Here is a 17,370-nt window from a genome sequence, read left to right as displayed (position 1 = left end):
AAAGCCTCAAATGGGTCACTCTGGAGCCTCCTCTTCTGCAGGCTGAGAAATCCCCATTCTCTCAGTCTTTCTTCCTAGGGGAGGTGCCTCATCCCTCTAATCCTGTCACTTTTACATCTGACACGGTGTGGACACAATAATCACCTGTGGACCCTGGGCCACAATGAGGAACTGGCTCTGTGCCCACACCACACAACCAACACCAACTGAAACATTCAATGATCAACTCACAAGTTTGTAATTCTACAAGTGAAAAACCACAGGTAAAACTGAAAGAAATGAAGATTCTGTCAGGTTAAAACCTGAATGATTGAAATGGAATGAGAATCACCCTTACCAATGAGGACTCACAAGGCCCAAATCCAGCAGGCCTCAAACCATGGGAAAACCAACCAGTTCAGAGCTTGTGTTCTGGGAACTATGTAAAATAGAAGCTTCTGGAACACAGGCTTAAACACAGAACTTCAAAATAAGGCTCAAGCTGACCAAACCCCCAGTGCAGGGGTGACAGCCCAAGGGCCCTCACCCCGCTGTGGGTCTGGGTGCCAGGGGACGAGCCCAAGCCCTGGAGGAGCTGGGTAAAAACAAACCCAGGGTTCCCAGGGCTGGCCCCACACAGTCCTGCTGTGCTGTCCCTCAGCAGCAGCTCCCACAGCTGGGCAGAGGTCCCCAGTGCTGTCCATCCCTCAGCCAGCAGCTCCCACAGCTGGGCAGATGTTCCCTGTGCTGTCCTGTCCTCAGCCAGCAGCTCCCACAGCTGAGATGTTCCTGTGCTGTTGTCCCTCAGCCGCCGCTCCCACAGCTGGGCAGATGTTCCCAGTGCTGTCCATCCCTCAGCCAGCAGCTCCCACAGCTGGGCAGAGGTCCCCAGTGCTGTCCATCCCTCACCCAGCAGCTCCCACAGCTGGGCAGAGGTCCCCAGTGCTGTCCATCCCTCAGCCAGCAGCTCCCACAGCTGGGCAGATGTTCCCAGTGCTGTCCATCCCTCAGCCAGCAGCTCCCACAGCTGGGCAGATGTTCCCAGTGCTGTCCATCCCTCAGCCAGCAGCTCCCACAGCTGGGCAGATGTTCCCAGTGCTGTCCTGTCCCTCAGCCAGCCGCTCCCACAGCTGGGCAGATGTTCCCAGCGCTGTCCTGTCCCTCACCCAGCAGCTCTCACAGCTGGGCACAACTGGCCATCAAGAGTCTCAATCCTGTATTTCCACATCAGGCTGCCAGGACAAAGGTGCTTTGATCTCCTTCAAGCAACCATCCATTAAAAAACCTCAAAACAGCAGTCTTGACTTCTAGAACATAACTCCTCAGAGAAGTTTACGCCTCTCTCTCCTTTTATTTCATAGCTGAGGAAAATACCATCCATCTTTTACCTTCCTTTTGCTTAGCAGTTCAGCTACTCCATTTTTATTCAGCGTACAGATCTGGGACCACACTATAAACAAAGATTTTTGAAATAAAACCAAACAAGTATTTTGGACACATTAGATTTCAATGCAATAGCACTTACAAAGACCATTACTGAACTCCTGGACAGAATAATTTTCTTCCATCTTACACTTGCAAGCTACAATCTGCAAGTACATCCTTTATTTTCTTTTTCAGTATTACATGGAAGACAAATAAGAAATGTATTAATCACAGCTGGGACTACAATTTTCTCTGACAGGAAGAACCCTATCCATGTATTCCTCCTTACTTCAAGGAACCTCATAATGAAAAAATGTTTGGATACTGAAACACACATCTATATACAGAGTTGCTATTCTTGCTGAACAGTTTCCTCTAAAAATTAACTTTTAAGCTCAAATAAGTGAGTTTTCAGAAGTTATTCTGTGGAACAAAGATGCCATCCAGTGGTCATCTAGATTGATGATTACTGTCTATCTTTCCTTTTTTATCAGAGCATAGTATTTAACAATTTCATATTTCTTGGCATATATTACTATACCTGTCCTAATTCTACTGTTTCAGTAAATATTTCTGGTTTGTACTGAACTAAATTCTGAGTCTCATAGGATGAATCTAACATTCCAACACACATGGTATTTTTAAGAGAGCGTAAGTTCTCAAACTCCCTCCAAACACAAACTGTATCTTATAATAATCCAAGAGGCCAATTCTTCCTCCTACATTCAACCTCTTGTAACAATCTTCCTTCTCCTTTTCCCTCATTATAAAGACTCATGCAATTGCCAAAAAAAAAATCTTATCTGAAAATAAGCAAGAAAACCCAAAGTATTTGCACAGTTACCTGTGAAAGGTTTCAAAGATTTTGTTTAAACTAAGACAAGCCATTATAAAAACCTGGTGGCATTTTCTTTATGAACAAACCTTAACTGCCTGATTGCACAGTTTTTCTTTCTCGTGCACTTTGCCAGACTTGAGCCACTGCTGTCCCAAACTGCCATACTGAGCTGCTCCCAAATAAGCCAGAGGAATGCAAAAAGCAATCAAGACAACATTACACTATTGACTCCCCTCTCCTACAAGGGAATTGCATGTCATTAGGACAAAGTCCCAACATCCCACAGACCCCATGGACCACACAATCAGAGATTAACAACAATACATGGCATATAAATGGTGACTACAAATTACTGGAACAGCCACTACTGTATTATATTTTATAATGGCATGGATTCCTTTTACACATCAATTATAATGTTTATTCTGACATTCATGGTATAATTTGAAATGTCTCCCTAAAACTGCTTTGCCACACAATTCATTCTCTATGCAGAATCTTCTCTCTGATAAGCAAAAGGGCTGACAGAACAGACCACATTTATGATCAGCATTTTTCTTTATTTTGAAATACATGGAAAAACCACAATCACCTTATAGCTTGAAATATTCATTTGAAAAAACAAAAACCTCAAGGGCAAGGTTTTTTCACTTACCATTTTGAGATGAAAACTTTGAAGTTATCCATTTAACATCCACATTAGTGTTCTACCACTTAAAGGGCAAGCTGCTTTGCTTATGTCGCTAAACTTTTATTTTTAAAAATAAAAATAAAATACTAGACAAGATAATTTTTTTTTGGCTATGCAAGGTAGGTCTGAAAACAAATTTTTTATTTCCACATAGAGTCCACCTCAAACTGCAGTCAGACAGCAGAATAAAACACAGATACTAAGATCAGCTTCAAATGATCTCAGAGACTTCACAGAACTGTCTCTGAAAACAAACCCCATCACACTGCCTGTGTAAAACCTGACACTGCCACGTTCCAGGTCAGATGTACATCAGAAATACCACTTCAGAAAGGGAAAAGTTTCTGTCAAAAGGAAGGAGCACCCAAACCACAGCATCATCCCACACACCAAGGGATGGATCTGCTCACTTCTGGCCCTGCCCCTGAGCCCGCTGAGTTTGGAAGGGCTGGGATAACCCAAGTGGACAAAGAGCCACCTCCATCCTTGGAGGAGCACAGAGCACACAGGGACCAGGCCCTGATCCAAAGCTGGACCTCCCAACTGAAGAGATTCCATCTCAGCATCAGGAACAAATGGTTCCACAGGTTCCCTGCAATGGCCACCACCTGAACCATGGTAAGAACCCTTGGGAGCCTGCAGGAGCTGCTGCCAGTGAACTCTGAAGGGAGCAGAGGTGATGAGCACTAGCTGGGGACACACATCCCTGGCACCCTTCAGTGGGATTTTTGCTTCTCTCAGCTACAGAAACCCCAAGTTGGCCTGTTATGATATAAACCCAAGTCTAGACCTCTGCTCACAAAACAAACAGAAACATTACTAAAAATGAAACTCAAACTTCTGTCCTTAGGTATTAACAGAGCTGAAAAGTCAACTAACTGGGGTTGTATGTAGTTCTCTTTGAAAAATACAGCAATAATAAATTTAATACCAAAAAAGTGACCTACTATTTCACAAGCACAGCTTCACATTGCAGAACTCTTGGGTTGAGAACTCTGCATCACAGAAGAGCTACTGTAACAAACACTGAGCTCATGTGAGCAGTCTTACAGTTCAGTAATAAATGCTGCCCTTAAAGGCAGAGCTGCAATCTGCAAAATTCTTAATTGCCAGATCTTTAATGTAATTCCATCTTGTATCTCCTACAGCTCAGAATAGAGAAAAAAAACCCAAAGAACAATGAAGTTCAAATTTCTGTTTCTAGTGACCAACACTTTGCTCACAAAAGTGAAAAGTTCAAATAAGTTATTTTAAAGAAAGCAGAATGTAAAATAATGAAACAAATATGCAATAATAAAACACTAAGGGCAAAATAAATTTATACATAACACAACTATTTTTCAAAATTCTTGCTTTGCTTTAGATGCCAGTTTGCCTTCTGGCTAAAAACACATTCTTCACACACGCTGGGAATGTTGAGGAAAACTAGTCAGCATTCAGAGGATTAATACAGATTTCCAGCTCTGTGCCTTTAGGCTTAATAGTCAGACATCTATTTGTCCTCAGGAGAGGTTAGGGGTTGAAATGCAAATATGCAAACAACTGAATTCTTTGTTAAGATATCAGGAAAAAGCTTGATCTTTGCTGCTGTTTAATAAATCCTTGCAATTTTATGGACTTATTTAAATGCAGCTTTGTGTCTTACTATTTTGAAGGAGAAAACAATGTAAGGAAACAAACACATTCATTCTGACTAAAATTTGTTCTCTAGAGGAAAAATGACATACACCCTTGACAGCTTATTTACCAAACTCACTAAAGATTTATTGATTTATCAATCAGTGCCTTGAGCATTTGCTTCTCCCCAAGGGAAAATTAACAATTCCAGCTAACCTAATATATTCTATGTATAAACTAAGTGAATGCAAGAATCAATCCTGGCACAGTTTACAACATCCAGCTAAAAAAATGCTGTCCCTTTTGGTGTATGTAAAATTGAAAGCAATACTAACGAAGAATAAATGCTCATGTTGCTTACAAACATAAAAAATACTTATTAAGACAGTACAATTGAACCCAACAGACATTTTAATTCATTTAAATACTCAGTGGGAGGCAAAAGCATTGGAAAATAAAAAATTGAATGATTTTGCTTCCAGATTAATACTAAGTACTACCACTATTAGTTACAATACTGACATGCCTCAAAGCAGAGATATTTCAAAGAGCTACAAATTCTCTTTTACTTCACCTGCAAAAGCATAAGCCTGAAAATTAATTAGTGATTTGATGATGTCAGAGCAACATAAGAATCCCGGAAGATTAAAATTAAAACCTAGGAATATTTTGTCATTCAATGAAGAAATAAAATATTTTAACACAACTAAAATGGTGTTAGCGAGAGCAAAATGCAGTAAACATAAGATTTGCTTTTCACTACCAAAAGTAAAAATATCCCAAATATATATAAATAGAAGTCTGGAGTATAAAGAACTGGCAGAGCAGCTCAGTGCATCCCTGGTACTGTGCTAAACCTTTTTTGCAGCTCCTGATTCCTACAGGGGCCCACAAACCACCCGACCTCGATGAGCTGAGGAAGCACAGGGAGCTCAGACACAGCAAATTGTTCCCTTTAAAGCCAGGAGCAACAATTCCCGGTTCAGGGATCCCCCCCTGGCCCCCAGGACTGTCCCTGGCCAGGGAGGGGCTGCTGCACAGAGCCCTTGTCCTCACACCCAGCACCTTCCCAGGCAGACACATCCCACAGGAGCAGCAGAATCCAGCGCAAAACACCAACCACAGATTCTTTTAGATCCTCGTGCACATAATTCCATTCAGCTGAAGTTTTATTATAATCCACAGAATTTATGTTTTTGTTAAACGTTAAAATGTGCATTTAGAGAAAATTCCTCAAGATATGTAATGATCCTCTTCCTTCTTTAAAAATAGAATTAAGTATGAAAATTGCCATCCAATCCCAGGAAAAAAAGACAGGAATTATTGTAAAAGACTGCCCTCTGGTGTTACACCAATTCTAAATTCTGTTTTATACTTCAGTTCCCCCCCAACCACCCTGCTGCATTTTTTTATTATTATTTTTGCTTTTTTTACCTGAAAGAACCACCTCCAGGGTCATTCAGCTTGTTTTTCTGATTTGCAGAGACCTGAACACCAAAGCCCCCAGGACTTTTACTGGCTTGTATTGTTGGTGCCTTCCCTACTGTGCCTGAAAAACACCAAGCAATGTTATTATGAGCTGTCTTAGACAATTTACATCAAAGAACCTTCTGTCCAGGAACTAAATTTAACTGTCTGTAAATTGCAAACAAAGGAAGTTATTATTTTTAAAGACTATATGCTGAAGAAGAACAATTTAAAATACAAAATTGATATTAACATTACGTTTGTTCAATATTTACAGAACAGCGAAGATTCCAAAACCAAAACCCATCAGCCATGAACAGCTATAATATTTATAATGGCTATAAGTGTGTTTGCAACTGCCAGTAAACCACTTTTCTGGATAAACTGCACAGAATAAAGAAGGCGAATTTGAAATGTTCTTAATACAAATACTTAAAGTCAGAGTTACTCAGGGTATTAGCTATGCCTTTTACATTTTCTATATAGTAACTGTCCTTTATTGCAGTGAAAAACATGTATTTCAGAATTGAAAATACTGCATGTATTTTTAAATGTTTTGCATTGCACATAAAAGCAAAAACACTATTGCCAAATTTGACACACATCACCCATAAAGGTTGCCTTTTGCTTTCTCATCTTGAAAACAATGACTCAAAAATAATTCATGTTTGTATCTAGACTTTACAAGTCTTGAAGAACAAGTAAAACAGGGCTTTCTAAATGAGCCAAAGTGTGGTGGACATTCAGTAAATTTGTTAAAGAGATCTAAATTCCTCCCTGCCATGGAACTTGGAGTAGGCCCTCTCCGACTGCCTAAGCACACTTACTTGGGTTACATTTTGGGCTTCCTTTCATCCCACCTGTGTTCTGGCACGTGAAAATAACTCAATCTACTTGATTTAAAAGATCTCACCTCTCTCTTGTGTACCACTCCATTTTATTGAGCATTACAGACTTTTGAGGCTTGGAGAAGGATGTGAGGGCTGTTCCTGCACCCCAGGGACTCAGTTGCACATAAATGGCATGGTAAGAACCTCAGCAGAGTTACAGGATTTTTCTTTCATGAATAGTAAAAATCTGAAACACATCTATCCTAATAAATCCTTTTAAGAACATTTTTTGGCTAATACAAAGCTGCTACCTTTGACTGAGTCCTGCATTACGTTGTTTTTTTTTTATTTTGAAGCCTTTATCAACTCCAACATATATCTTAAAGAGAAAATAATTGGATAGTGTTTGTTGAGTTCTCCATCTGTATAAATAAACTGTAATGTGAACTGAACTCTCAACATTAGCAAATACAAAACCAGATTTAGGACTTCAGGCTCAAGCCTGGGGAATAAAAATATTTTGTCATCAGAATATTCAAGGTCCATGAGATGTCACAGACAGCATTAGTTCATGGACCAGGCAATTCATTTATCTATTTCAGATGAACTAATGGAAAGGTTTTCTACTCAGAGAACTGGAAGGAAGGAAAGAAATAACACAATAATAAAAAATTAGCAGATTTCTGCTTTGTACAATTAAGATCTAGAAGATTAAAAATGTGTTAACCTTGAAAATTATTGCAATGGCAAGTTTAAAGTAACAATAGCACTCCTCCAGAATTAATATATTTCTTTGGAATCAGTGTCAATGCTTTGTTTTCTACAGATGATACTTTTGATCAAAAAATACCCCCAAAACATGTATATCCATATGGATATGGAAGAATTAAGTCTCACATTCACCCCAAGTAAATGTAATTCCACTCAATGGATCAGGCAAAGTGAATGTAAGAATTGGGATGACATTTGAGTTTTCTGGTTTAAATAAATTACAACTGTGCATGACTAAGGGTTAGACATAAAATATGACTAAAACATCCATTTTTATTATGGGCAGAACATATTTGAAAATTAAAATCACCTGTGGGCCTAGATATTTCATGGGATTGGTAATGACATACAGAGTCTTTCACCACTGCGTCCTTGCTTCAAATTTTAATTAGCATGATCTAGAAAAATAAGCCCAAATTTAGGAGCTTATAAATTCCTAGCTGTATTTCAGCGCTGGTTAAATAGCTGCAACAAATACTCCAGTTAATTATTTTATTATTTGTCTCAATTCCTCCATCCAATCCATAAGATGAATTCACCTAATTATTATACTGGTAGAGCGTTTTGGTAAAGGAATGTGAATTTTTCATGCAGTAACAATGGTGTTACTTCCACTGGTGTGGAAGTAATTTTATTTATATAAAGGTCCTTAAAGCATGCCAGTTTTATCTAAACTACTGTTTTAAGAAGCATTACAGTCTGTTCACATGGAAGTACTGAAGATACACTACACCTGGAGATTCACTCCTGTCAGGGAGGAAAATGCAGCACTTTGTGGAGGTCAGCTCAGTTCTGAGGTAACTACCCTTAACAAGCCACACTCCACAAAATTATGCTACCAGAATTTTTATTTAGATAATGTCCTATTCCAGTATATTAGCTCCTTCTTCAGAAATACCTGGGTCAGTATAAAATATCATTACACTGGGGTTTACAGTAAAAGGTTTTAACAATATATCACAATGATGACTCTTGGCAGTGCTGCCAGCACACAGGCAGCCTGCTCCCTGGGCTGCAGGATCAGTGGTTTTATACTTGGATGTTTTCTAGATGTCTATTCTTGTTTGTTTTGTCTGTGTAATTAAAACCATATACTGGAGAGCTTAACCAAACCTGTAAATTTGAATAAGCTCACCAGAAAGTAGGACCTTGCATAAATTGGCTTTTATAAAACCATCTGCTATAAGACAAACTGCCAGTCAAGTTGCATTGCACTGGCTGATCAAGGGCTATCAAGAATAAATTCATACTCTGAACCTACAGTTTAAAAGACAGATGCCAGTATCATGCAGTGAAATTCTCAGCACACTGTTGACATTCACAACTTGGAGACTGAACAAGCAAAGAAATGAAATCTGCCTTCACTCTCAAACACATTAGTCAGAAGTGAAGGCTCATGCTATAAGATGCATGGACATGTTATAAACTCAGGACATGAGTATCAGGGCTATCAAACACACATTTTATGGTGAGTAACTGTATTCCTTCCTAACAGCCTACAGGGTTACAGTGACAGCTTGGTCTTTGTGTCCATTCAACCTCTGGATTCCCCTAGGAGAGCAGAGCAAGTAAAGCATCAACTGCTCTTAAACATTTTGATGCTTTTTTTCCCAAGGAGAATAGAAACAACCAAGCAATGAAATCAAGCAGGCAGCAATAGCTTTTATGTGCATTTGAACTAGTTTGAGTCCTGACTCAGCACCTGAAGATGACAAGCTCTGTATTCCATTACAAACCCTCAATCTGTAAATGCCCACATCCAGCAAGAAACTCTCACACATATTCAGGAAAAATAAAACCCAATCCTAAGAGATTCGGTGGTAGAAAGGAAAAAATGGGTATTTATTAGGAAGCAAGGAGGCTTCAAGAATCCTCTTAGAAAGTGGGAAGTGTCAGCCAGACATGAACCCACCAGTGCACACAGATGAGGAAGGTGTGCACAAACCACGTGCTGTGGCTCATCATGGCATGTCAGGTTGCTGCAGCCAGTCTCTGACCCCACCAAAAAGTAAACATACTGACAGGAGTCAAAGAAAACCAACCTGAGGCTTGAGAAATTTCTCTAGGGCTCCCACCTTGACCTCTGTAGCTGCAGAGATTGGAATTACCATGTTCTGCTTCAGGACTATGAATGAGAAGTGGGATGATTAAATTGAGGCATCCACTTGGCTTCAGGAAAATGAAGATTTTTTTTCTCGGCCCAGAGTTACAGTTTAGGACAGTGAGAGCCAAGTTCCTGACCTGGTTTAGAACTTTCAATGAAAAATTGCTAAGTGAGGAGCTAAACATATGAGAGTTTAGTCCTAGGGTTGCTTCAAAACATTTCACTGTGTTGGTCCAAAACACCTTGAAACTGCATCTGAAAACATGCACTCTTCAGCCAGCATGAGGTAAAAATAAATGTCAACAATGTTGCCAATGTCAACACTGTACATTTTTCCATGCTACAACAAAATTCATACAAAGGTAACAATCTCACTAAAACATTGAAACCCATACCTTGTGGTCTAATGGTCTGAGTTATTACCACTGGCATCCTAATGTGGGTAGTCTGGCAAGCAGGGGTTCGTTTCACAGTTTGAGCAGATGTTGACTGGATAATCTGCTATTATTAAAGAAAAGTATACTCATATTATACTCCTTATACACAAACACACACAAGGTAAATACACTGATACCTGTCATTACCAAGATAAGCACGGGGATCTGTACAAGCACAACCAGCTGGTGACAAAAGTCATGTTCATGTAAAGCATGTGGTTGTGTGTGTGTGTATATACCTATTTGGCCATTATGCTTTAAAAAAAATTCAACAGACACAGATGCCTTACCTCACAACCTTCACTAAAAATATATTTCAAACTCGTAAGGTTAATATTAAAATTCAGACTTTTGTCTTTGGACATTTTACTAGGAAGAAAAGCAGTTTTGTAGAAGAAAATGCTGTCATAATTGCAGTGCTATCCATCTACAAACAGTAGGCCTTACACTAAATATCTACACTTTTTAAAGAAAACATACTAAAAATAAATTATAAAATATTATGGGTTCCAAAGTCAGATATACATAAGAAAGCAAACCAAGTTTTGTGGTGATCACATACTATGAATCTTTTAAATGCTAATTTGATATTCTCAAGGTTTCACTTACTACTAATTCAGGTTCTGAAGTTCTTCCTTAAAACTAAACCTGGGTTAGAAATGTAAAATTTGACCCATAAACAATCAAATAAAAAGAAAACACGTACAAGGGTCATGTTTAATCAACAGCAAAATGTTCAACAACAACAACAAAAATTTTTAAAAAATCAACATTCATATGATCAGGGACAAGGTAGGCACAGATGTAATGAACAGAAGATTCAGAAATGTGTGGATGTTGCAGAGCTGTAAAAAACCCCATAAATAAACTCTGAAAATAAACCACTGGCAAACAGCTATTTGAGGAAGATTCCAACCACAACTCTGGTGTTCCTCACAGTCACAACTGAGTTCCTCCCCCATGTGAGCCTCCCTCCCTGGGATGCAGCACTCCCTCCTGGAGGCAGCACCACTCGCACAAGGAGTTCCTAAATCACTGCACTCAGCTGGACAGCAAATGGCCAAAGTTCCTAAATCACTGCACTCAGTTGGACAGCAAATGGCCAAAGTTCCTAAATCACTGCACTCAGCTGGACAGCAAATGGCCAAAGCTCTGCCTGCACAGCAACCTCAGGAGAAAAGGGAAGGACAAACATCTGCAAATGGGACGTGACAGCAGGATGAGCAAAGGGGAATTTCAACCAAGGCTCCAAAACTGCAAGGGAGACAAGTGAAAACTACAAACAAGACAAGAGTAAGGAGGGATCTCTGATGTATTCTGGAGAAAAAACAAATTGAGCCATTCTGAAGTTACTAGACTGCATTTTGTACGTCCTAAAATGCAGAGAGTCGAAAAGTTACAATAAACCTGTGGATGTAGAAGTATTAGCAATAACCACCCTGCAGGAAGAGAAAAGGGAAAAAAGATTAAGGATTCAGCTTCAACTATGGACACAGCAGGAAAACAGAGCATTTGTACTAAGCACAGAAATGGAGCAAACAGATATAAATTTACTTGGTCAAGACAAAGAGTGAACAGTCACACTCAGAGGGGAAAGAATAAAGCAGCCACCATGCTTAAAAACAGGAAAGAAACAGAGTTGATCAATAAAAATAACAGAAAAAAATTTAATTAAACTCCATTTTGATGCATAGGAAACATGAACAAGTGTGGTTTCGGTAAAAAGACAAGAATAATCCACATTAAGAAAACATACATTGGTATGAAAAAGGAGAATGATGCCACTTTTACCATAATTTATTGGATCAGTTTGCAGAGAATAGTGAAGAAAAGCTTTTGTACCTAAATGGACCAGAAGCCAGGCCATAAAGGAGATGTGTGGGACCTCTGGACAGAATTACTATCTGGCATTACAGAAATCTTCTGCAATTGCATTTTTTTCTCTCTCTGTGAGGCAGCTTCCACAGTTCAGAATCAAGTTCTTTTTCCCTCAATTAATATTTTCATGTGAATACCCTACAAAATGAGGCACTAACACCATTAAAGACAGGACAATATTCAACCATTTAAGATGACATAAATGGCAATGTTTTCTTTACTATCCAATACATTCCACAAACTGTCTTTTGGCAAGTACTGTACTAGGACTTCAATGTATGTACAAATATGAAAGTCTAGAAAATTATTGAGAAACAAACTCTTCCAAGGAGCAGAGACCAAAATTATCATCTTAAACTCCATAAAGAAACCAACCAGCAACAGGCATATACTCTCTCAAACTGCACCAGAGCTCAGAGCAGCATCTGACACTAAACCCCAGTTTCTATACTGGAGTTTTCAGAAATGTGCAATCTCCAGATCTGGAGGTCATTAAAGAATTAACATCAGCAATTTGTTTCTGAAGCAGAGTATGTAACTTCTTTGCAGGCAAACCAGGGACATAATAAAAACCAATGAATCAGAGGATCCTGCATTACAATTTGTAACTATTTAAGCCACACTTCATCAATTAAGACAATTCAAACTGATCTAATCTTCTTGCCTGTTTTCCCAACATCATAAACATTACTATTGAGTCCTTAGCTTGACCTCAAAGTTGTAGACAATGAAGAAGTGTACCAGCAAGCTGGTCTGGGAGATGATCAACTTAAATTACTTCATATTCCTCAGAGACTAAAACCATGCACAACAAGTGTGCCCCAGGTCAGGTTATCTCTCCATATTTTGAATCAAAGCTGAATGCCAAGCACTGACCCAGACTGAGAGCGCAGACACAGAGTTTTGGGACACTGAGGTTAGCAGGGACATTACTCTTCCCCTCAGAAAAAGATCTCAGTGCTGCTGCAAGCACCTTTGGGAAGATGAGGAGAGGACAGAGTCAGACTCCCCCAGATGTGGAGAGCAGAAGGATGCAGCACTAAAGACTCAAGCTGGAATAGAGGAGATTCCAATATAATAAAAGAAAAGAAAAACGACCATGAGGGTAGGCAAGCTCTGGAACAGGCTGCCCCAAGAGGGCTGTGCAATTTTTTCTTGAGGACACTCAAAACATGACTGGTCACATGGGAGACATCCCAATGTGTGAGCAGGAGGCTGCACAAGACACCTCCAGAGTCCTTTCAAACCTTTCACACTGTGTCCATAAACACACCATTTTATTAAAGTGCTGAGTCACAAAAGGTAAAGAGACAGAACACAAAAGTCTTCAGAGCATAAAGGAACTGTTCATCATTCCAGCTCCTCTAAAAAGGGAAGCATTTTAATTATGTACACCTCTGAAGACAGCAAGCACAACAACAGAACAACAAAGGCACAAAAAACAGAAAAGACAGAATGTGATCTAGTCATTGCCTGGATTCGATAGAATTAGGAAAATGGTAACATTATGATCAAGACAGTGTTGAGACAGCAAGTACTGTCATATACTAGTTATTCCTCTTCAATTTATCTGTCAAAATTGAAGAATCATGTCCTAGGCTGCTGCACTTTGGAGCTCTTCAAGGAACACACTAAAGCAGCAAAGCCATGGCATTACTTCTCCAAGTGCAATGTGTGAACAGTTACCTACATTTTTCTTCTATAAAATAACATTTTTCTGCAAACTAAGATGTACAGTTCTCACAATGAAAAGTATTCTCCCTCTCTTTATTTCATCTTTGCTCTTCTCCCCTTGTCACCTCTCTCCACTCACCACACTCACTTTGATTCACCATTTGTCTGCTGTGCCAGACCAGTCCCTCCTCTCACCTCCTGAACACTGCAGACACTACTCTGCCCTTTGCTAAAGCTGACTGGATTTTCCCAGGTGAAAAAAGGGATGTTTATACAAAGGTGCTTCCATAAGGTAGCAGGCTCATGAAGACAAAAAAAGGAATTTACAACAATCACACTACTGATAACCAGAATAGCAAAGAGGTCACAGCTGAAATACTCTTTTTTTTTCCCCTAAGGGTTTTCTTCAAAGAGCATAGATTTGGTAACTCTATGAGAATAAAGAAATGGTTCTCTCTGCTTCTAATCTCAAACCAAAAGGTGATGATCATTCCATGACATCTTCTACTGTGTAAGTTACTGCAGGACAGAGAAGAAAGTATAGACATGAGCACAGACCAATAATCAACAGCAAAACCAACAAATACAGACTGAGAAACAATCCAGCCAAAGCACATCAAATGTACAGAAGCAGAAAGAGAACAGAAGTTATCAGTCCTTCTCACGCCTGCACAAGAGAGACAAAATTCAACGAGAGGCACTACCTACAAACCATTGAAAGGAAAATTCCTTTAGGACAGCAAGATCAGAATTCATTGCTAAAGTTTTTGAGGACAAGGATTTTGCAAATCTCCTGGACCAGTGCAGGTGCACAAGATTCCGACCTTTACTTGACAAGGGCTGCAAAACCAGCCTGGCTCAATTCACAGGAATCACCCTTTGCAGCAAAAGCATCTGAACCAAAAGCTTAAACCTATCAAGTACTGCAACAAAAACAGAGTAAACAAGAGCTCCTGCAAAGAATGAAAAACAAAAATAGATTTGAAAAATATATCCTTTGCCAAGCTTTTTTTTTTCCTCTCAATTAAGTTAAAAAAAGTAATGTGGAAGGAAGAAACAAGACATGCATAAACACATAAAACTCAGAATGGCTGTGGTCTGATATGACATTTATCTTCACTCATGAGTAAACACTTGCTAACTCACTTGTGGCTATGCCACTTGTGATTTATCAGTCTACTCACTCCTGAAGATAAATGTCATATCAAACCTCAGCTATCATGTAATCTGGCAGCATTAACTTACAATGTTCATGCTTTTATGGGCCTAGAATTCATATTTACCATTGCTTATCAGGCTGCAGTAGCAGCTAGTTTTTCAAAGGTGCCTCAAAATCTACATAAGCAATTATTTTTCCTCCTAAATAAAAAAAAAATGACTATTTTAATGTTAATATGACAACAACACTATTCCATTGAGTATAGGCTCTCAACAAAGAAATGAAGAACAATGAAACAGAGGCCATGGCATCAGTTGTTCCACCTGCTCCTCAATTTATTACACAATTCTTCCTACAATGGTCAAATGGTTACTTTTGAGTGTGTTCAACTATGGCTTTTTCATCACTGTCTTCAGGAGCCTGATCTACCATCTAATATTCTCTCTTACTTTAAGGATATTTTGCCTTATAGCCTACCTAAATCCTACTTCATTTAATTATATCCTGTTATTCATATTTTTACCATCTTGGTCTGTTCCAAATAAGGAATTTTCCCTTTTATTCTCCCTTACAATCAGTGTTTGAACAAGTTCTGTGTGTTCAGTTCTCTTAAGCTTTTCTTTTAATCTTTGCTTTTGAGCCTGGCCTTTTGTTATTGGTTTCCAAACAGCAACCAGTAACAATATTCTCCTTATATTAATGTACAGCCCACAAAATTCTGAAAATGAAGTCCATGGTAACTCAGAAAAGCACTAAGCTCTGTTTCAAATAGGTATACAATTTGTCTAGTACAGGCTTTGTTCCTGTTAATGGATCCCAGATATCTACTGCTCAACAGCCATTTTTATTTATATTTTACTGCACACCAAATTCCACATCAGTGGCTAGACCTTTACTAGTCAATTACTAGAAAATACTCCTTTTATCCAAACAGCCATCTATTACTCTTCCATTTCTAAGCTGCCTTGCAGACAAGACAAAAAGAAAATTATTTCCTCAAATTTCACTAAAATGTGTACAAATTACAGTCATTCATGAACAGAAAAGTGATGCCAGAAAAGCTTCAGTGGAGAATTAAAAAGCCAAGTGGAACATCCCCGTATGACATAATTCTTGTTCTGCTGCTGTATCTTGTTTCCAAATTCCATTACTCTATCTCAACTCTGAGAGACCCCAACCACTGTGAGAGTGCAGGGAAAGTGTCAGGAAATGTTTGAGCAAATCCTGCTCTACTGTAACTTAGAAAATGGCAGAGCCTGCCCAGGGACACTGTGCCCTATCAGTGCAGCAGAAATGGGGCAGATGTATTTCATACATCCCTCCTAATCCTAGATCTGCATGAATCTTTATACAGCTTTATATAAAATTAAATTTGTTTTAATTAAGATGGATCACTGATTTTCTTACTGAGTGTTTTTATCACTCAAGTTTAATACTTGGCTTTAACTTCCAGGAGTACTTCCTCCTTATGATGCAGACAGTGCCACCACAATACACAAAGTGCTAATCTATCTCCACTACCCATCAATCCACTTAGAACCTCAACATCTGCAACAAAGAACATCTCTCTTATTCACACACAAATTTTACCTGCTGCAACACCCAAGACAGGCAATGTCTGCATACACAAGGCAACACAGAGCACACGGACTCTAAGAATGGCAATTTAGACAAAGTCTGAACATTGCACTTAGAGCAATTAAAAAAAATTATTGCTGGCTTATCTCATAAGTGTCTCATCAATAAAATATTAGCCTAAGATTGTACTCCTTTTCTTGATGTAGAAGTAGCACTATCTAGCTTTATAAAGCATTGTTTTTCATGGTTTGGAACACAATTCCAGTACTCCACAAAACAGATTAAAAGTCTCTGTTTCATCTCTGTTAGCACTGTACATTTCAAAGCCTTTGTGCAAGCTCTGCTGCATGCTGACAGGGCACACAGGATTTCCACACTGCAAGGTACCTCAGTGCAACTGGAGAAAGCATCACCACAACTGAGACAAAGGAAGGAACAGCTAACAGCCCCTTCGTGTTTTAAGGGAAACTGGACTACTGCAAACTGGCTGGTATGAAAAGATCCATAGTCTAAAAGAAGCTTGCCCTTCTGCAGCTGGACAGTTTGCAGAGCCAGCTGGAACCCTCCCCAATGAGCTTCAGGCCTGGAAAAGCTGGAGCTCAGCCAGTTCTTCCATCAGGGCTGGCTGCCCCCAGGCAAGGCAGCTGCAATCTTCCTCTGCTGGACAAGTCCAAGGCAAGATGGCCAGCAGCCCTGTGCTCTGATTTCAGGGAGCACTGAGAACTGGGACAGTGGCACTGCAAACAAATCAATACTTATCAGCAATTACTGGGCTGACATGGAGCTGCTGCTGTGCTGTCTGCTTGGCACCTGAGCTGAGGGTTGCTGTGCTAAGATTTTCTGATGCAGTAACTCTTGATGTCTGATGGCTTTTGTCTGTATAGAACTACTCTGAGGGTCATTAAGTGCCTGGTTAAGTACT

General features: G+C 39.4%; 1 protein-coding gene across 1 annotated transcript in view; it reads right to left on the bottom strand.

Annotated features, from left to right (window-relative positions):
- The window catches only part of LOC115907888 (transcription initiation factor TFIID subunit 4-like), a 153,339-nt gene that overhangs the window by 108,695 nt on the left and 27,274 nt on the right, over positions 1-17,370 (bottom strand). Inside the window, 2 exon segments of the mRNA XM_030956090.1 lie at positions 5,985-6,099; positions 10,118-10,223. Coding sequence (XP_030811950.1) covers positions 5,985-6,099; positions 10,118-10,223 — 221 coding nt within the window.

The sequence above is a fragment of the Camarhynchus parvulus genome, chromosome 11 (assembly GCF_901933205.1).
Source record: "Camarhynchus parvulus chromosome 11, STF_HiC, whole genome shotgun sequence".
Classification (NCBI taxonomy): Eukaryota; Metazoa; Chordata; class Aves; order Passeriformes; family Thraupidae; genus Camarhynchus; species Camarhynchus parvulus.
The sequence above is the reverse complement of the archived record's forward strand: the minus strand, read 5'-3'. Positions and strand labels throughout refer to the sequence as shown.